This window comes from Zerene cesonia, chromosome 18 (assembly GCF_012273895.1).
Source record: "Zerene cesonia ecotype Mississippi chromosome 18, Zerene_cesonia_1.1, whole genome shotgun sequence".
NCBI classification, from domain to species: domain Eukaryota; kingdom Metazoa; phylum Arthropoda; class Insecta; order Lepidoptera; family Pieridae; genus Zerene; species Zerene cesonia.
The window spans coordinates 4,884,604-4,906,194 of record NC_052119.1 but is presented as its reverse complement, the minus strand read 5'-3'; the positions used below and the strand labels follow the sequence as shown (position 1 = coordinate 4,906,194).

Sequence of the window (21,591 nt, the reverse complement as noted above, 5' to 3'; positions counted from 1 at the left end):
TTTTTTTTTAATTCAATGAAAGGGCTAGTGAGTTATATGATGTTAAATGGTCACAACCGACAGACTCTTAGTTACAATATAAAATACAGTTCAAGGCCTTGTACACGATAGTTAAGGTTGGGAGTCGAGAATACTTCCGAGGAATAAATGGATATGGAAAGGTTAGAAAAGATAGAACTTAGTAATAGCATGCGAATGCTGCTGTGTTTGCTTCTACATAAAATATTTTTACATAACATACACATATGGCAGGAATTATACATTATAATTTTTAAAAGTAATTTCGATTGTTTTGGTGTGTTGCTTATATGTCAAATATTTTCTTCCACATCACTCCAACGGGTGTGACGGTAAAGCATGATAATAAAAAATAAAAAACTTTATCACGTATTTCGTACCATTAAAAAATTATGTATTAAAACTGTAATATTTTTACTTCTAACCTTACTCAAATATTGTGTAAAAAATCTAATTTCCTTTTTTGTACCATTAACATAAAAATAGTCAATTACAGAACATTTCACTTTATATTCAAATTTTACGATAGCGTGTTTTTCTATCATATTACTTTTTACCCGACTTCCGAAAAAGTTGGAGATAACTCCATGGACTGTTCGACCGCATTCTATGTTTGTTCGCAGATAACTTCATCGTATATGAACGGATTTTAATTTTCTTTTTTGTTGAAAAGGAGATGTATTCCAAAGGTCAGATGATAAGCGACATAATTTCATTTTTTTGCATTTTTTAATTTTTATATTTGGTATTTTAAAGCTCTAAACTTAACGAAAGTCTAGACTCGATCTTACGATGGAGACAAAACACTGACAAGGGAACTCGAACAGCAGTTACCTTGTGGCTTGATTAATTTGTAATGATAAGAACTTTGTATCTAAATGGATTGTGTGTCGGCCATTAGGGGTCTGGTAATGAAGGCGAAGGTCAGTAAAGGAAACTTCTTATCAGTTTACAGTAGCTAGGTACCCTTTTATAGGCTTACTTCACACGGTTCAATATGCCAAGATGCTCTTACAAAAATATATACAAAAAATCGAGCCCGCATATCCACATTAAAATTTCGCTATTCACCGTATGAAACATAGTAGTATGCTACTATTTCACGCGGTCTTTTGTGGGGGTGTGGTACTTCCCCGGTGTGAGCTGGCCCAATTCGTGCCGAAGCGTGCTCGACTCCCACGTATAAAAATTATTTATTCCCGGACTCTGTCTATATACTGTAAATGTTTGTTTCAGATAATTGTCATGTAGAAGTAGTACAGGGGATCACTTACAACCCATTTACCAACAAGTGGACCTGGGTGAATTCGCACACTCTGTGCTTCGCGCTACAAGCGAGCAAGCTGCATCCTAATGTGGAATCTTCTCTATCATAAGAATAACTGTGTTATTAAAAACGCTTATTAATATGTATTTATTTCACTTCAAAACCCTGTTCTCTTTTGCCGAACTAATAAAATAAGGCGTCATTTGGTCGCTTTGGTGTCTTTACTGAAATCAAGAAGTAAAGGTTTTATTGAAATCAAAAGGTTAATTACTTAAAATATGTTTTGAGATTTAGTTTTTTTTTTTTGTTGTACAATCAACTATTGTTCGTATTTATATCGTTTGAAACAAAAAAAAACTTATCAAGAATTTCTATATATTGAAGAATTGGAAGGAGAATGCTAAAAAATACAATCTATTATCAGCAAAAGCAAAAAAACATGGGGTATGTGGTACATTGTAACATATATATTTTGGCAATTGTATGGCACTGACCCATTGAACCAATTCTGGGTTTGAAATACGGCTTGCCACTTAAAAGTCTCCTTGGCTTCAGGGAAACCAGCAACAAAGCAGATCTAGAACCTAGTTTTTACAACCAAATATTTTGATAGTTTTGTTTGCGTGTGTAATATAATAAAATTAGTTTGATATAAAGTAATCAGTAGCCAGTTTAAATTAGTGTAAAGAAACATCATAACTGCATCACACAATCGACGGTCTGTGATTAAATAAAGTTCTACAAGACATATTTCTTATATCGCCATGCGAGACCCTTCTCACGTTTCTTGAACTCCCGATCGCACTGAGGACCGATTCATCCTTACTGTATTCATTATACACATACAATAACATATTTGACACTCAAATGTGTAAAACACATGTACCTAGAAATAAGATTGCAACATTAGAAAATTTATATAAGGTTGACTCTCGATCATACATAGCCATAGTGACACGTGATCTCGACCACTGTGGGTCCACCATTATCTAATAAAGCAACAAATGTTATAAATTCATTACAAATAGGATATCTAAGAGATTACGAAAAGAAAGTTTAATTTTAAATGTTTTTACATGTCAGGTAGGTAAGTACTATGCCTGTAATAATTGTACTATGTCTACGCTAACTGCTTACGTATTTATTATACCAGTAGCAAATAACTAAATAGATACCTGTCTGTTTTTATAGGCTTTAACAACACACTAATACAAGATTTCTCTGTTCGTCTAACTTTCTAATGGCTTTTATCTGAAATTTCTAAACAGTTATAGATGAGGTTCTTCACTAGAAGTCAGAAATAGTTGAAGGGTAACAATAACATCCTACTTCCGTTATTTCCACGATCAGGTTTTACGCGGGACTAACGTGAATGAATGACGAAAACTACTATTGCTCTAAAGTATAAATTTTACTCATATAAATTAATCTGATATATATATAAGTAGCTACCTATATTATAAATAAAAATTCCGTAACCGAACTCCTCGGAAACGACCGTAGCCCATTCTTTTGAAATTTTGTGTGCAAATTGGGTATGTCTGAGAATCGGCCAACATCTATTTGTCCCCTATTTACCCAAATGATAAAAGAAAGGCAGATCAGCGTTTCCCAGGTTAGCTAGTATACTTCTATATATTTCACTTAAGTTTCAAAGAATACGGACCCCTAAAACTAATTAGGTACTTTCTTTGTCTAATGCAAATAATTAAACGGTAAAAGTTTAATGGATTTCTGATAGGACAGGCTAGGTTTTGTTTGAGGAGTGATAAAGGAAATAATGACACTAAACACCAGTATCTACTTACCTACTTGTATTGGTGAGTGGTACCTAAGTTATACGAGGTAGGTGTATTATTTCTACATTGTGCTAATTGAACTATACATTATACAAGTGTCTTAAATTATAATTTGCCTTGATACAAAATTAATATTGTACGTTTCTTGTATTTTGTCAACCTATAGGTTTCTACTAAATAACTACTAAAGAACTTTATAAGGTTTTACATCGCGAAATATATTATAAACAAGTGTAAACTTTTGTTTTCTGTAATAGTAAATAAAAATAAATTATCAAGAGATTATTTGCGAAATACTGAGTTTGCGACGTTGTAGGTGGAAATATTTTAAATATTCTTTTACCAAAAGAAGCTTACAGTTTTTCGAATGGACTAAATTGTACTGAATTATTGTTTATACGTTTTATTTATTGGATAAAATAAGCATTGATTGTAAATCTGGATTATAATTTTTTATTTATTTTTTTATTAATTAATTATATTTATAACAAAAATGTTTCATAAAGGAAATATATACCTACATATTAGAAAATGTGTTTTTAAATACCTCATTAATTTCAACTTAAAGCACAAACAGATACAGGTTAATAAACTTTTATCATTAGATCTTAATAAAGACATTAGGTAAATGCAACTTAGTCGTCTATGGTCGTTGTCTTTGCATAGCAAAAAAAGTTACTGTAAAATGTGGGTAAAACAATATATTAGTACAAGAAAAGAAACTAAGCGTAAGTATGTAATATTTGTGTGTCTAGGAACGAATCGACATTAATCATTTGTTAAATATCTCGCAAAGAGAGGATTAACGACAGTTTGAAAGCTTATTAAAAGGGAAGAGATACTTTTAATAATAGATAGAATATAGCGTATAGATAGAATATATCTATACGCTCGCTAAAGTAGATAAGTCTTTCATTATTCATTGTTTTTATTTAATTTGTCACAATTTTATTTGCAATGCAATATTTTCCAGATAGTTCTATCTGCAAAAAAAATGTCGAAGCCTGATAGCAATCAAACTACTGTCGATAAAGGAGAAATAGAAAGACATAGCAAATTAACAGGGGATTGGTGGTCGAGGAACGGTGTTATTCAAGCGCTACATAGCTTGAATGAAATCAGGTAATTAATAATACTAGATTTTACTAGGCTTAGTGCACCTTACATAATAGACTAACGGTCTGCCCCGGCCTGGCTTGAAGTACATATACAATCATATAGTATTGAAATGGAATGGAATAGAAATGGAAAATCAGATACCGATGTAACAGCTAAAAAGATTAACGCGTCTAAACAAACTCCTCAGCTTTATATCATTAGTATAGATTTTCAAAATTCCATCATCAATTTATTCCGCTTTATGTCAAGACACAATATACAAGCACTTACAACTTAATAAAATAAATAATAATAGTTTAATTTTTAGTTTTATAGCATTGAAATGCTTTATAAATTAGAAATTTTTGAAAGAATAGAAAAAATTTGACTCCTGCCTCGTGATCAAATTTTTTCTATTCTTTCAAAAATTTCTAAATAATAATAGCTCATTGGATTTTTAGATTATTTAATAGTTTAGAAAGTAATACATATCTAAATACGCTCACGTAAACCCGATAATTAAGATTACCGATATTTTTGGACTGCCGAACATAAATTCTTGAACACAATTTTCACCACGAAGTCAAATAATAATAAATTCTAAACGATTGCGAGTGGTATCGTAAAAAAATTTAAGCGAAGTCTTCGGTTATGTGGCAGCATTATCATAAAACATTTATTCGGTAGTAAAATTATTGTAGTACGTACAAAACACGATTTTACAATGAAAATCGCCTTTTATTATTAAGTTTTCTATGTACCAGAAACTGAATGACTTATTTACAATATTATCAATAGGTGGATCCCAATGCTTAAAACTCTAAAGTCTAAACACTATTCCACCGACTTCATTCATTTATTTTGCTACATATTATATCAATTTGTAACATATAAGAGGTAGGAAAATAACACAATCTTCGAAAAAAAAAGTTTAATACTTATTGATAATTTTACATAGATCAACATAATTTAAAATTTAAATGCCCACCCTACAATTAATGCTATCATAATATTATGCTGTTTGTTACATTCAATTGATTGTCATGGATATTTTTATAATAATACCATTAAATATTCACATCTCAGGCGTGAGCTTTTCATTTAAAATGATTAACAATTTATAAAGTTACCAGCTCCAAAGAGACTCCTTTTCTCCGCCTGACATCGTAACAGAATAACATGTAAATTGATATACTGCGGTCCCTTAATGGAATCAATACGCGATTTTAGAATATTTCCGACTAAAATACCTAATTACCTTTTTCCAGAGTACCGTATATAGCAAACAGTCTCGTACTTGAATCGGATAAAGTTAAAAGTCAACAACCGTTAGCCAACAAATTAATATTAGATATAGGATGCGGAGGGGGTCTTCTCTCAGAGGTGAGTTATTTATCTTTTTATAAATTCCCCGGCACCATCTGTATACATAATTTTTTTGTAAGTGTAATTAAAGGGACTTTGATATACATATATATAGGTATCTAGCTGATTTTATGTGTTTTATGCTCGTTTTTTTTCTAGTCTTTGGCTAAACTAGGAGCAATCGTCACCGGCGTTGATGCTAGCAGTACTTTGATTGATTTAGCGAAAGAACATAGCAATGTGGATCCAGAAGTTGCAAAAAATAAACCAACATATTATTGCGCTAGCATTGAGGTGGGATATATGTCAAAATTTGCTAAAAATAATCAACTTCATCAATGTCTTTAAATTTATGTTTATTGTATTACATTGTAGGAACATGCCCATAAATTTGCCAATTATTACGACGCAGTAGTAGCTTCAGAAATCATAGATCACGTGGCCAATGTGGAGTTGTTTTTGAAACAGTGTGTGGAAACACTAAAGCCTGGTGGGAAAATATTTATAACTACACCAAATAAAACGAGGCTGTCACAATTTTTAGTTATATTTGTGGCCGAAAACGTCTTAAACATAATACCGAAAGGAATACATACGTATGACAAATTTAAATCACCGAAAGAGGTTTCTGCACTACTGCAAAAAAGTAAGAACTAATATACAAGTGAGCCTTCATTACTAGTTGTAAATATTAAAGATAAACTATCATATCGTTAAAATAAAAAAATGTATGTGCTGGATATGATTTTAAATTTCACCAAATAGTTAATATAACACATAATTTATACCTACTTTTTCTTTCTTTTTCTAGATAATTGTCAAGTGAATAGCGTTCATGGATTGTTCTATAACCCTATAACTGATAATTGGTTTTGGTCATACTTTCAAACTCTATGGTATGCTCTGGAGGCGACAAAACTGTGTTGATATGTCATGTTTTGTTTTGGTTTTTTAAACGACCTTAACCTCATATTCTCCTATCGTTTGAACTATTAAACTTGTTTTTTATAATTTAGGTGTTTTTTTTTTTATTATCTATCGTTAGTATTATTATGTCACTTAATGACAAATGATAAATAAGATAAACCAGATCAATGACTATGATGCATTTAGCCGTAAATTTTAAATTTTGAAAAATGTAAAATCATAATTATCACTTACTTGAAGTTAAATGTACCTCAGAAATAAAACTTGCATTTATATAAAATCAAAGTAGAAATTTTTATAAAATAGACTTTATACCACAAATATTTAAATGCGCATTAATTATAAATTACCATTTAAATATGACCTAGAATCAGTACCTAAGCAATCTAATAAATATTCGGATCAGTTCGCAATATCGGAAAACCACGTAGAAATTTGTTTAGTGGTTTAAGGTACTAGTGATACATATTTTACTGAGTCGGCAAATCGCTAATAACCTAGATTAATAAATAAGTAGTTCCAAATGGACATGTAAGATTTTTAGAAATTTCCATTTGACCGTACTTGCAGTTCTTGTCGGCACATGTACATAAATTTGAATACAATTTAATTAAAAGACTACTTTGTTTTGATTACTCATTTACGTATTATATCATTGCGCATAATAAACAATAGAATTCAGTGGTAGGTACAATTATATTCAAAGACAACTCACACTATTTTAAATTCAAAACGTTTTTTTCACATAAGGTGTAAATTTATACATAATTCTTATAGTAACTAGAACTGTTAACCGTTACATTCTTCTTAATCACCAGCTGCAAAGTGGACGCGTTGACTTCGACTTTTATGTGAGTATTAATAGTTTTTTTTTTTAATTTTATAATAATTAGTAGAGCCTAATACGATAGTCTATACATAATATGAGCTAATATCCTACTTTCCTAATATGAAATGAGATTATTTTAATACAATCAATTATTTTTGACTTACAACATACAATTATATCACATTTCTTCAAATTACTATAATTTGTTATCCTTGGAAATAGAGCCATTTCTTTCTTAATAATATTCAAACAGCTCACATATATTTATTTTTCAAATTTAATTACTGATAGGAACAACTGTTCATACAAAGTTAGACCATTCGGTCTTCGTTTATTTTGATTTCAACTAGCTAGCTTTTAATCCGCGGCTTCGCCCTCGAATTCAAGAGAAGTTATAGTTTTCGTTTCTATGGTATCTCCGGGGTAAAATATCTCAAAATATCCTTTCTCATGCCTCAAATAATCTTAATATAAATAAATAATCTTAATATAAAATAATCTTTGTACAAAATGTTATCCAAGTCAGATAGATGGACATAATTTCGCATTTATAATATTAGTAGAAAGGGTCTTTTTATTTGAGGAGCTAAAATATTCGTTGATAAATTAGTTAATCTGTACTTTAAATACGAATATTAAGCCACTAATGGCCATATATCAATTTATATATAATTTTATTTTATATTTTTATTTGAGTATAAAATACGTACCTACCCATCTGTTTCTATCAATACAAGAAGATGGCGTTTGGTATCAGTGTGTAGCGAAAATACCAAAAATCTTGGTCGCTTATGAAATGAATGAAAAAAAACAACTTTATCGTGCTAAAAACGTCAAACTTAGTATACAACAATAAAAAATATAATGAGCGGCCTTATCACTTACAGGCGATTTCTTTGTCCTAGCAGATTAAATAAACCTACAACAAATAGGTGTATGTTTTAAAATTATTCTTAAGGAATAAAATTTAATAAACAAAGTGGTGGCAAAGGTTGCCTGGTAGAGATCGTCGCAGACAGAAAACGAAGAGGCCTTTTATACAAATTGTGTCTTTTTCATGTGTGTTTGTAATGCATATATATATATTTTTTTTCATCTTACATTAATCATAGAAGTTGCTAAAAAAATTATTAGTGCTTACTACGCAGTAGACAATGCTCATAGAGATATCTAACCGTTACAGTTACCACTACAAAAATAATACGTAATCGATACTTTAGAACATGCGTTAAAATTTTTACTATGCAAAAGCACCATATTGAGTATAAAACAATGCAATTACACATTCAAGCTTTGCGCCAACTATATGAAATGGGGAACCTGTGAATGTTCATTATCTCTCCATCTTTTAAGAACGATCGAGCGGAAATCGAGCTGGGAAATCATACATAGTAATTAGCTACAAACCAGTTTTTTCCATTGTCCATTTTTTCGTATGTTTTCTCATGAAATATACACTAAGCCTATGGACAGTAATTTTGTTATGGTCGGTAGCCTCCAGTTTTATTTTCTCATAAGTTTTATGTTATACGTTTGGTTATACTAATTATATCAATATAATATGAAAGAGTTGAGTTGAGTTAGTGGTACGCTTGATAGTAGAACCGAGGGGTTCAAGGCTCGATTCCCGGTGGGGATGCACAAAAGAAAATGTCTCTGTCTAGCAAGACAGAAGGCTGATCACTACCTACTTGTCCATAAAGAAATCGACCAGTGAAACAGATGTATATTATCTGCCCCATTAAAAGTTATCGAATAAAATTGTTTTAAGATTAACTGGCAATTAACAATGGCACATTCGAGTTCCGTCCTAACAACTGTGGATAAAGCAGACATTGAGAGGCACAGCAAATTGAGTGATTGGTGGAGTAAAAAGGGCTCTCTGAGGGGTTTACACACCTTCAACGACTTAAGGTGCGTATCTACTTATTAGATTAAAATCATCACTTATTTCCGTTATACATTTCAGGCCTTGGCACCGGCAATAAACAGGGTAATCCGGTAATCATTTCTATGCTAATAATTTAGTCTGAAGAATTTGGTTGTTCATTTGAATTCGCTCATCTCCGGAACACCAAAATTCTTTCACAGGTATATACGATGTATATATGAACGAGTGACGACAGCGATCACCTGAGTGCTATACTACTAGTAAATTATATAACTACATAGGAATAGGCAGAAACCTACAGTAATATAGCCTATGACTCCTAATGTTGAACATAGCATCCTATTGGTCAATACATTTTTAAATACGATCGAACAATTTTGAATTGTCCTAATAACTAACCCATAAATGATCTGCGTAAATTTTCTTCAAAAATAAGTTGATCGGAATTGCCTGAAATTTTACTTATTTAAAAGTATATTATAGTAACCTGGCGGACAGAGGCATTAATAAGCATATTTAAACATTTTATTTATGCATGCGGAACATTGGTAGGTTCACACTATTGCCGATAAAAATATTGTAGACATACCTAACGATTTTTAAGGATATATTTTATTAAAATTTTCTTTTCTCAATTTAAAAAATATGACTTACTATCACAGATAAACAAATAATGGTGTTATTATCAAATCTTTTATTTCTCCTGCAGAAAAATAAAATTGTTCCACTGTTTTTTTACATAATCTTTAAACTGAATTATCACAACATTAAAAAATAATCAAAACCTAGTATTATGTTATCTGTGATCAAAACCTAGCTGCATATTTTTTTATATTTTACGTCCAAATCCAATAACATTTCCTGCACACTATTGTGCTTAATTTTAATTTATTTTCTTTGCAGGATCCCCTATATAGTCAACAATGTTGTCCTAACAGATGAAAAAAGGAACTCTTCAAAACCATTAGAGAACAAAAAAATTTTAGATGTCGGCTGCGGAGGTGGTATCGTTTCGGAGGTGATCGCTTTTATTATCATTTTAATTATATTTTACACTTCACACGTTTTTGTGGAAAACAACTTTAAACAATACATTTTTTTTTGTCTTAATGGGATTGAGTTAATAAATGACATGAAATAAAATTTGTTTTAAAAAATACACTAAATGTTTAATTCGGTACTTAATTTGTTAAATACAAAAATAATCCTAATTTCCAGGCATTGGCAAAATTAGGAGCACAGGTCACGGGAGTTGACGCAAGCAGTACCCTCATCGAGATGGCGAAGAAGCATAGCGCTTCTAATGCTGATCTTCAATATAATCAACCAACGTATCAATGCACAAGTATCGAGGTAAATCTAAAGCATCAACAAAATAGATAGAATGTAAAAAGAAATTCTAATTAATATCAATTTTATCCTAACATTTAACAGATTTCGAGCGATAAAAGAACAGCGAAACTATTTTTATTTTCTCAGGATTAATGTCAGTATGTGGACAAACCTATTCCTTTAAGTACACACCTATTTGTATCGAAAAGTTTCAGCAGCAGATAGTTCACAAATAGTGATAGGAGATATCATGATTAGTTGCCTTGTCTTTGATGCTGGAATTCAACAAAAGAAATAAGGAAGAATGGCACTTATTTTCTTTTTGGCGAAGGCAATGTTAATCTTTAAGATACATCTAAATAAATTTGCAAATCCCCGTCCTCTTAGAATTGATGACGGGAATAAAGAAATGAACTGGGAAGGGTAAGGATAACTATATAGGCCTCCGGCTCTCTAAGTCACTGAACAAAACACATAGCACGTTACTACTTCACGCCGATCTTCTGGAGGGATGCGGTACCTTGACCGGTACGAGCTGGCCCAATTTGTTACGAAGCGTGCTCGACTCCGACATTAAAAGCAGTCATGAAACAAGCGATTTAAAAACATTTTTTGTGCTTTATCTCACTTATATTTATTTTTAATTACAGGAGCATGCCCAAACATTTGTAAATTATTACGATGCAGTTGTGGCTTCTGAAATTGTAGATCACGTGGCCAATGTCGATCTATTTCTAGACTCTTGTGTGCAAACACTTAAACCAGGTGGAAAAATATTTATAACAACACCGAATAAAACACAGTTATCGAGATTTTTCGGTATATTTGTGGCGGAGAACATTTTGAAATTAATACCCAAAGGACTTCATAAATATGAAAAGTTCAAAAGCCCCAAAGAAGTTACTGAAATCTTGCATAAATGTAAGTACAGATATAAAAATTACTGACTTTTCATCATCATAGTCACCTTAGCAGATATAATGTATATCCCTCTGCGGAGACATTGGTCTCCTATGAGATAATCACAGTTTCAAGCTATTGTTCACCACGCTGACCAAGTTGGGTATGCAGATGTCACATATCATTAAACTTTTCTCATTATATTATTCATCACTATTTAGAGGTGATATGAATAATGTGAGGATTGATTGAAAAATATTATTTCTAGCACGATCGTCTTGTCTCACAAACCCAACTGTTCGATTTATATCCAGGGTTCTGACTATAATCCATCACTGCAATTACATATTGTCATGTAGATAATATGTATCATGTTTATATATTTAAGTATGTTTATGTAAAAATAAAGTAAATAATAAAAACAAAAATTAAAAGACCACCGACCTTTTTTCATCATCTTGAATTTAATATTTGACAAAGTGTATTGTATTTTTCATAGCCCTTTCATTTGATACCCATATTGAGGGACTTGTGATACCACAGATTACATAATACTATACTAGTACTAGTACCAATATTACCTATGCATTCTTCTTCCTTAGTTCTGTCCTTAGTTTATCCTTTGTATATGGTAAAATTTAAATAGTTATTTTTATGTCTTGAGAGGCTAGATGACATAAATAGTTGTTTTGTTAGGCGTTAGTTTATTTATTTATTTTATTTTCTTAACTCTTTAACAAGATTGTACATGGAAGGAAACTTAAAGTTTAGTTAGTCGAATAGTTAAAAGTATTTTACAGCGATGAAACATCTCCTTCCTATGATGATTTCTATTGATTATGCGTGCGTAGCCGTGGACAGAAAGCACCTTCAAGTCTTTCATAAGAAAATTGATGACTAATTACATTTACTTATACTGACGTAGTTAAAATGCTGTTTTTTTTTCAGATAACTGTGAAGTAAATGAAGTGTACGGGTTACTTTTCAACCCGATCACAGAAAATTGGTGGTGGTCATATTTTCAATTTTTATGGTATGCTCTTGTAGCAACTAAGCTGAGTACATAGGAATGTTTGAAATAAAAACTATTGTATCGTACTTCATGAATTATTTGCTTTTGAAACAAATTGTTCATGGCAATACAAAATATACATTGTCCTGTAAATAATACCTTTTTATAAGCAATTTTATTATTAATGTTTTGTATCTGTTAAAAAAATATTCTACAATATTTTATATTCATCCTTGTCAATCTCGTTTTATATAAAGTTGTATTTACGTCAAAAATATGTAATGATAATCTATTTGATAGATACCGATTTACTAGGCCTTTTAAAATCAAATTAAGATTAAGGAATATCGAAACATATTGAAATTTAAGGTTTTTTTTTAATAACGTTTTTATCGTTACATTGTTTTATTTAAATTTTATAAGGACGGTGTAGGGTGAAGGAAAAGGAAAATCAAGTTAGGATGTGGAGGTAGGTACGGTAATGGGAACGGAGAATCAAGTTAGGTTGTGGAGTTTGTGTTAAAAGGTTTACTTTTAGTTGAAGTTTGTGAATGATATTTCATTTAGGGGGCGAATTGATAATATTATCAATTTTTAAACGATGTATTTACAAGCGGTATGGCAGCCGTTTGGAACCAACGACAAACATCGGAAAAGTATAGCATGCTGATTTGCTTCTGTTGTTTGTTTTAAATTTTATTATTTTAAATACGGTTGGGCCGTATTTTCCTTTTTGACATAACGTAATTAGAGGAAATTTCTCTGAAGAATCACGAGACGGGTACAAATCACCAAGTTTTTTGTGTTATCCTCTCCCGGTCCATGACTGCTGAAATGTATTTCAGATGACTTTAAAATTATGATGATAAAAATGTATTGTTATGATTTATTTATTTATTCAAGTTTGATTTAAAAAAATTGTTTTTTATATTTATCAGTAATATACTTAAGCGAAAGTGTGTTTGTTTTTTATTCACGTAGTAATAGATTTAATAAATATAGTATAAAATATAATTTTTGGAATTCCGCAATGGTACATCTGATTCTCAGAGAATTTTTTTTCATTTGAAAACGCGGTCAAAGCCGCGGAGGCCCGTTTCCTTTTCCTCACCCTTCCCAGTCAATTCCTTTTTTCAATCCTTACTGTTGATAATTTTAAGGTATACACCATACAAATTACATAATCTTCATGCAGGTATTAGCGCTTTTTGAAGAAGTGAGGATGTTTAAAGTAAATATGTGGTTATTTGAATGATATCACACTTATACTAATATTTCAATGTGAAAGTTTGTTTGTTTGATTGTTTATCCATTCTTCACTGAAACTACTGAATGGATTGTGATGTTATTTGGTGCATACCAATATGTCTGGATAGAGTATGAGCTTACTTAGCTGAAAAGATAATTTTTATCTCGATTAAATGCTCCTTTGGGATAAAGCGGAACTGGACCGAGCGTCTAGTATAATTAAAAGACTCTTTTAATGACCATTAAATTATCTTACTTGCTCTTATACTTATACTTACACTTATACTTATACTTACACTTATACTTACACTTACACTTATACTTACACTTATATTTACACTTACACTTATACTTATAAGAATGATGAGATAAACCTATAAAATTATTGCTGTCACCGATTCTTTACAAAATTTTACCGAAATCTGTTTGTTTAAAGTGAGACAAAGACGAGCCTAATGAGACTCTTAAATACAAACCTAAAAACAAAGAGGTGAACATAAATGAAAGCTAAAAAAAAAACAAACTTAAGCCGGATTATTTTATTCTGTACACACATGAAATTCTTTGTTTTAACTAACCAAACAATAATTAGTAATTACTCCCCCCTCTTTCCTTACTGCAAGCTGTAATATAGCAAAAATGCATGTAGCATATATCCTACATAATAGACTAATATCTAAGGAAAACTTGTTGTATTACTCATTGTAATTAACTACTTCCGTAATTAAAATGGCAGCTTCAATTAGCAATAATAACATACATCCACTTGTATGCTATAAATCAGTGGAGCCATGTATAATTTTTATGGAAATGCAAAACGTGTTCTGAGTGGGTAAAACACATAAATATGTATTAAAATAATTATTATTACTATTTCCAGAGTGTAATCTGTACGCATAGTTTACCAATTATTCACCTTATGTCGAAATCCTCACTGCTGAGGGTCGTGATCTATCTAGGGCTGTGTTTTCTATTTCCACAATGATCCTCGTATGCTATACTCACAGTGGGTTCCCACGATCTTCTATGGTAGTTTTTTTTTGATACCACTACCAGCAAAAGAGCAGGCGATGCACCTGGTGGTGAGATTTGCCTGCCTTTTAAAATTTTTCTTTGAAGTAGTCCATATTGTAGGTAGATTGAAATACCAACTCAGGCTATCTGTTTCTGGTAGTATTTTAGGCGTATTTAGTTCTTCAGAATTACCGTAGCCCAGTTTTATGGTATGTTCAACCACCGACGCTCAGCGTTGAGGATTTTACAGCTGGGCAGATGGTAGCCAGCTCCTCTTTTCTCATCTGGGCTTGGGACCGGCATAGGCAGAGTTTCACCAATTATCAAGTAGCAAATTAGCAATAGTGACAGTGATTCAAGAGGATGAATAATATGTATAATTACATAGAAAAAAAGCTGACTGAGCGGATTAGAGTATGAGAGAGAAAAATAATCTACTATTATTATTACTATAGTTAAATATATAAGTCCCTAGCTGCACCCGGCAAACGCTGTTTTGCCTTACTCTTATCGTTTAGTGGTATGAAAAATAGATGTTACCCAATATGCTTACCAAATTTCAGAGGAATCGGTCAAGCCGTTTTGGAGGAGTATAGAGACTAACATTGTGACACGAGAATTTTATATATAAGATTTAGTATTCGTAATTATGAGTTCCTTCCTCATTGTTGCATGAAATTTTTCTCTACCTTGTATTTGCATTGTTGCATGAAATTTTTCTCTACTATGGATTTATCTTTAGAAATGATGTTTAGCTGTTTTCCAAATAAGTTTTTTGGAGAATTAAAAAATGTCTTCAGTCTCTTCCACGAAGTACCTACCTACAAATTTTTATAGTCCCAGGGAACGAACCCCCGGGCGCGATGCTAGTCTAACATCAGCTGTATGATTTTTATTTCCTACATTAAACATCCTTTCGGCCTTCATACATCGCTTAGAATAGTTTATCATTTAATTTCTTGATCCTTATAAGGGAAAAGTCCTAGAGAGAGGGAGATATAGGCATTATACAACAATTATATAATCAAGTCAATGCAATATGAAATGAAATAAACAAACTCTGCATTAGGTATATAAGATATATAAGAATCATCTGTAATAAGAAAAATATTATAAATCTACTGTCGGTGTGCGCGCGTAGTGTCTGTACAATAATCAAAGATATAAAAACTGCAAGTATTATATTTTATATTAATAAATACTTTATTTATAAATACTTTACTTTATAACATCAATAATAATATCCTCCCTATCATTAGCAACAATTTTTTGTTATTAATCATCGAAAAATATTTTTTAAAACCCATACACGAAAACATTTAGATAGACAAATTACTTTTTTATAAAAATCGTAATGCCACGTTAAAACAGTGTCATAAGGTATTTATATTATTAACGTGTTCTTATTTTGTTACCTGCTCACTAGCTGTGGCCGGGACTTCGTTCACGCGTGCATAGATTTCAACAGTCAAATTTAAATTAAGTTCTTTAAAAAGTTTCATTTTTGGTTTAAAAGCAATCAAAGGCGTCATAAATAAAAGAAATTAAAGAACAAAAAAATTTTATCACTAGGCATTGCTACGGCTTAGCAAAATGTCGGGGTTCAAATCTCACCTTGTAATCAATTCATTTTCTGTTCTTTAAAATTTCTCAAAAGAAGATCATCAATATAAGTTAGTTTTTACGTGGCGGACAGGCAGATTAAAATTTCAAGATTTCTAAGGGTCTTATGAAGACTCCTAGGGGTATATTCTTTTGGGGTCGCTGTCGAACACCAACCTACCTACACATAACCTACGGCGCCATCCCCGGCAGCCATTTGTGCAAGATTTCTCCATTCAGAAAAGTATCTTTCTTGAGTTATAAGTGATTAAGTATATAAGTGTTATAAGTGCATATTTAATGCATACTATAATTACAGCGCATTTTTAGGTAAAGAAAATGATAACAAATTCAAATGATGCGATTACAACGGTAGATAAAGGAGAAATCGATCGGCACAGCAAGTTAATGCCTGATTGGTGGAATTCTCACGGCTCTATTAAAGGTTTACATAGCTTTAACAGTCATAGGTATGAACATATCTTTTGAAATTATATAATAATAAGCTGTTTGTGAAGAATATTACAATTGAAATATAAAATGTTTTAATAATAATAAAAATATATTGTCAGTCGTCGGTGATTACTATAACACATTCCATTATCGGTCTTATCGATGTTTTAAGATGTTTTGATTTTTTTTTCTAAGTGTACACTAATTTTTGTCTTACAGAATACCCTACATTGTAAACGGACTAATTGTCTCATCAGAAAAGAGGAATTCTTCCAAACCGTTGATAAATAAGAAAATTCTAGATATAGGTTGTGGAGGCGGTATAGTTTCAGAGGTAAACTTAAAATTTAATTAATCATTGATTGATTATGTATCTACTGTAATTATTTGATTTAACAGCAAAGATCCATTTGACGTGTTATTTAATCCTTACCTACCCGTACCTATCATGTAAAAATTGTTAAAAATCACACAATTGTTTAAAATATACTGTATAATTGTTCAGGCCTTGGCGAAATTGGGTGCAGAGGTGACCGGCGTCGATGCTAGCATAGTTTTGATCGATCTAGCTAAAGTACACAGCAACGTGGATCCAGAAGTTGCTAAAAATAAACCTATTTATTATTGCAGTAGTATTGAGGTACGTTTCAACAAAAATTATTAGCAAAAACAATTGAAGGGCACCATATATATTAAGAATTAGTAGATTACAATATAGGGCAAAAATCCGTGTATTGCAGGAGTCATCTAATGTCATGAGGGAAAATGCATTTAAATGAACCACCAAAACGATCAACTTCGTGGATGTAGGACTCGCAAGCCGTCGACTCCACAAACTAATACTTCAATCGACATTAAAAACAAAACATAAACGCAACCGTAAAAAGTATCTCGCCTCACGATTTGGCCCCCAGTTTATATACTGATGGAAGAATCTTAAACGGATAAACCTTGGTCAGAGAAATTCTAAAACTCGTCATTTTAATATTTACTGGTTTTCGTGCAATTAGTTATGGATAGTTTGGCTACTGTTATGAGTTTAATAAAGTGCATTTAATGATAAATACTCTAGTAAGCTTAATTTTGCTTTAAGTTTTATATTTAGAAGTCAAAAGCAGTAATGGCCTGCGTGCTTCTTCATTGTGGCAATAACTCGAAATGAAACAATGTAAATTACAATTTAAAAATTCAAATTAAAATAACATTATATTAGACTCATTTTATTATTACAGGAACATGCCAAAGAATTTAAAAACCAATACGACGCTGTCGTGGCCTCTGAAATAATCGACCACGTGGCAAATGTGGAGTTGTTTCTTAAAAAATGTATAGAGACGTTGAAACCAGGCGGGAAAATATTCATAACTGCCCCAAATAGAACACGTTTAACACAATTTCTGATGATATTTGTAGCGGAAAATATTGTCAAGGCGATACCGAAAGGAATTCACAAATATGAAAAATTTGTGAAACCTGACGAGGTTAAAGCGTTACTTGAAAAAAGTAAGTACTTATAAATAATTAATACAAAATATAAAGAAAAATTACTGTTAAATTAAAACTAATAACAATTATTGAAACGAAGCACTTAACCATTAGACTGGGTAGTAGCACAGATAACTAAATAGTTAATACCAATGGTGACAACGTTATATTATATATACTTGTTTCTCTAGAAATAATCCTCTATTCCTTATTAATAATATTTCCAACAGACTATATATTGTTATTTAAAACATAACCTCATTAGTTAGATCCTTTAGTGTACAGGTATTACAACTTACCAATAACAAATTCGGCCAAACTGCGAAACAAACAAACATTTCAAAAGTATTCCAATGGATAGCGCGCTGGAAAAAAGAGATCCATAGTGGTAGGAAATACGAAGTCTTCAGATCAGATCTTTAACTTATAATATTGGACGTTTTACAAGTATCTACTACAATTAAGTCTTTTCCAATCAAGGGCAAATGCTGATGTAAAATTATTTTTATTTCAGACAATTGTGAAGTGAACAATGTACACGGACTGTTCTATTTCCCCATTATAGATATGTGGCAATGGGTGTATTTCAATACACTTTGGTATGCCTTACAAGCTACTAAGCTCTGTTGAAAAATAAATAACTGAAAAGAAAATTAAACGAATTTCATTGTTATTTAGTAGTTTAGATGTTTTATTTCTAGTGCTGTTTTTTATAATTAGAATAATACTAGCGAACCGCCCGAGCTTTGCTCGAATGAAATAGGCATGTTTTATCTACATTTAATAAAACAGTAAGACCATTTCTGTATATTAAAGGATTTTTTTTAAAAGAGTAACTGCTATACTTTATACATATTATTGACCCGAAAAGAAGTTAGTCTGTTAGTACATTTTTTCTGTTCGCCTGTTTGTATGTACGTCAATCATATAAAAACAATTTACTGGGATTTTGACAATCTAGATATACCTCACTCACTGGCTGACATAGTGATCTATCAATGCACAGCCCAAACCACTGGACAGATTGGGCTGAAATTTGGTGAGCAGATAGATCCGCATCCGCTAAGAAAGAATATTGACAAATTCTACCCCCAAGGGGATAAAATAGGGGATGAAAGTTTGTTCCATGAAAATTCATTAAGACCGCGTGGACGAAGCTGCGGGCGACAGCTAGAGTTTGAATTATGCCTGATCCCTAATAGAGGGCCTGCGTGGGAAAAAATATGGACTATTGATGACGATGATGATATATATACTACAAATCATCCTCTCGAATCCCGGATCAAGAACCGTTGCGCAATTTTAAAGATCTCCACAATATATATTAAGACAGAGAGCTAGATGCGAACTTTATTGTATACTACTTAAATAAAGAATTATAACCTTTTAGCCAGTGATTTTGTTTGCTAATTTTAAATAAACATGACTGTCGTAGATATTTATTTGTCTTGTGTGGCTTATTGAACTAAATTTATCTTAAAAAATAACACTTTAGAGTTCGGTGAATGGAGCGCAAAGTGCGACAATTATCTCAAAATCTTTTGTTTTATTTTTTATTTGCAATGAAGGCGGAAGTTTAATAAATGTTACGACCTTACCAGATAGGTTTTTAACTTAAAATTGTAAAATTGTTAAGGAATAAACTAGTAGAATTCAACGGGATTTTTTAAATGTTTAGAGTACACCAATTTTTTTATAAAATATGTCAATACAAACAATATGGCACACTCGCTTTTGACACGCGCACAAACCAACAAATATGAACCGACCAATTTTCGGGAGATAATATTAGATATAATATTAGTACCAATCAAATAAACTGCTACTACATTATACAAACACAAAATGCGCGACAATTTTAGCAATAATTAATGAATCCCTACCGATATAGTGAGCCGCGGACGAAAAGCTGAATAAACAAAAATATTGTTTATGTATTTTAATATGATAAATATTAATGCTAAGTCCATAAATTCCTAAAAACCTTCATTAATCATCGAGTACGATCGTAACTAAAACTCTTATATTATTAAATAATATGACTCTGCAAACAATTTTTCATTTTTGTCCTAAAGTTTTTGCCGTCACGAAAGTGTAAATATGATGCTAATGCATTTTGTTTTATATGTGGTCAATTTACTAATTTTTTCGTTTAGTTCTTTGTGAAGCTAACGAATCATATTTCAACTATCCTGTTCGGAATCAAGACAAGCCATGGGCTCCACATGTTGCTGAAAACTAACCTATATGCTATGCTATGCTTAAAAATTTTAAGATCATGGGTTATAGGAAGTCATTAAAAGTACACATGCTATATGCTCATTTGGATAAATTCAAGAACAACATGGGAGCGTATTCAGAGGAGCAAGAAGAACGTTTTCATCAGGACATCATGAATTTTGGACAACGTTATCAAGGTCAATACAATGAAAACATAATAGGCGGGTATATTTGGGGTTTATTGAGAGAAAGCAGTTATGAACATAAAAGAAAAAGTAAAAATGTGCACTTTTAAATTATTTCCACTTTTTTGTTAATTTGATAATAAAACTTAATAAAAATGATAAATATATTTATTTGAATTTTTTTATTATAAATTAAAAATTTAAACCAAAGATTCCGAAAAATATCGTTCAATCAGTCTCCTGAACACAAAAGCAAACTTTTTCATGCCATATTTTTTTTTTTTTACTAATTACGACGTAAAATATCGAAAATTTATGCTTTGCTAAGGTCAAATTTCACGTTGACCCGTATTTATTTAATGCATAATTAGGTATAGGTACATGCTCATTTGTTTTATAAGCCGTAAACAACGAAACACAGGTTTGATAACTATTTATATATTTATATATGTACATATAAGCCTAGTGCCTACATCTTTTATTTATTTCGTATAAGTATAAATTCCTGCATCGTTTTTCCGCTTCGTCGCAGTTATTAAGTTGTTACTGTAGATCGTAGCAGTGACTTCTTTCAAATTTGCTTTATTAAATTTTATAAATACATTGTATCAAATCCGAAATAAAATTTTTCTTTATTTAATTCAAGCTATTAGTGTTGTGAAATTAGTATTTAAAATATATATCTACAAAAAATATTTTATATTGTTTAAATAAAACATAAAAGGTATGTAATCGTTGATTGTGATATTTTAAGACTAAATAGTCCGATCAGTTTAGACATCCAAGATTACATTAATTATTATAAGTATAAGTGTAGTAGTATTGAATGTATAGGATCGTTGATTACACTATTATATAGGATAGATATATGAAAAAAATTACTCGGGGTCAAAGGTCACAAAAAGGGCATTTCGCGATTTTCAACAAAACAGTAAGTATTGAGATA

The 21,591-nt window shown here is 31.2% G+C and overlaps 4 protein-coding genes across 5 annotated transcripts in view; all 4 read left to right on the top strand.

Moving 5' to 3' along the window:
* LOC119834020 (ubiquinone biosynthesis O-methyltransferase, mitochondrial-like) overlaps positions 1–1,427 on the top strand; it is a 7,645-nt gene extending 6,218 nt beyond the window's left edge. The window contains exon 7 of the mRNA XM_038358297.1: positions 1,255–1,427. Within this exon, the coding sequence (XP_038214225.1) occupies positions 1,255–1,394 (140 nt within the window). The 3' untranslated portion in view covers positions 1,395–1,427. The remainder of the gene's footprint in view (positions 1–1,254) is intronic.
* A 2,624-nt stretch (positions 1,428–4,051) lies between these two features.
* LOC119833849 (ubiquinone biosynthesis O-methyltransferase, mitochondrial-like) lies at positions 4,052–6,558 on the top strand. Its single transcript, XM_038358053.1, has 5 exons — positions 4,052–4,206; positions 5,451–5,565; positions 5,707–5,841; positions 5,923–6,193; positions 6,359–6,558. The coding sequence occupies exons 1-5, from the start codon at positions 4,079–4,081 to the stop codon at positions 6,472–6,474; spliced, it is 765 nt and encodes a 254-aa protein (XP_038213981.1). The 5' UTR covers positions 4,052–4,078; the 3' UTR covers positions 6,475–6,558.
* Positions 6,559–7,172: 614 nt separating this feature from the next.
* LOC119834005 (ubiquinone biosynthesis O-methyltransferase, mitochondrial-like) lies at positions 7,173–12,521 on the top strand. Its single transcript, XM_038358275.1, has 6 exons — positions 7,173–7,325; positions 9,075–9,217; positions 10,098–10,212; positions 10,413–10,547; positions 11,177–11,447; positions 12,375–12,521. The coding sequence occupies exons 2-6, from the start codon at positions 9,093–9,095 to the stop codon at positions 12,491–12,493; spliced, it is 765 nt and encodes a 254-aa protein (XP_038214203.1). The 5' UTR covers positions 7,173–7,325; positions 9,075–9,092; the 3' UTR covers positions 12,494–12,521.
* A 4,106-nt stretch (positions 12,522–16,627) lies between these two features.
* The window catches only part of LOC119833883 (ubiquinone biosynthesis O-methyltransferase, mitochondrial-like), a 6,435-nt gene continuing 1,471 nt past the window's right edge, over positions 16,628–21,591 (top strand). Inside the window, exons 1-5 of one of the 2 annotated variants that reach the window (XM_038358099.1) lie at positions 16,628–16,772; positions 16,975–17,089; positions 17,261–17,395; positions 17,988–18,258; positions 18,755–18,913. In XM_038358099.1, coding sequence (XP_038214027.1) covers positions 16,642–16,772; positions 16,975–17,089; positions 17,261–17,395; positions 17,988–18,258; positions 18,755–18,870 — 768 coding nt within the window. In that variant the 5' untranslated portion in view covers positions 16,628–16,641 and the 3' untranslated portion in view covers positions 18,871–18,913. Of the gene's footprint in view, positions 16,773–16,974; positions 17,090–17,260; positions 17,396–17,987; positions 18,259–18,754; positions 18,914–21,591 lie in introns of those variants that run through there. The other variant, XM_038358100.1, reaches the window with a different exon arrangement.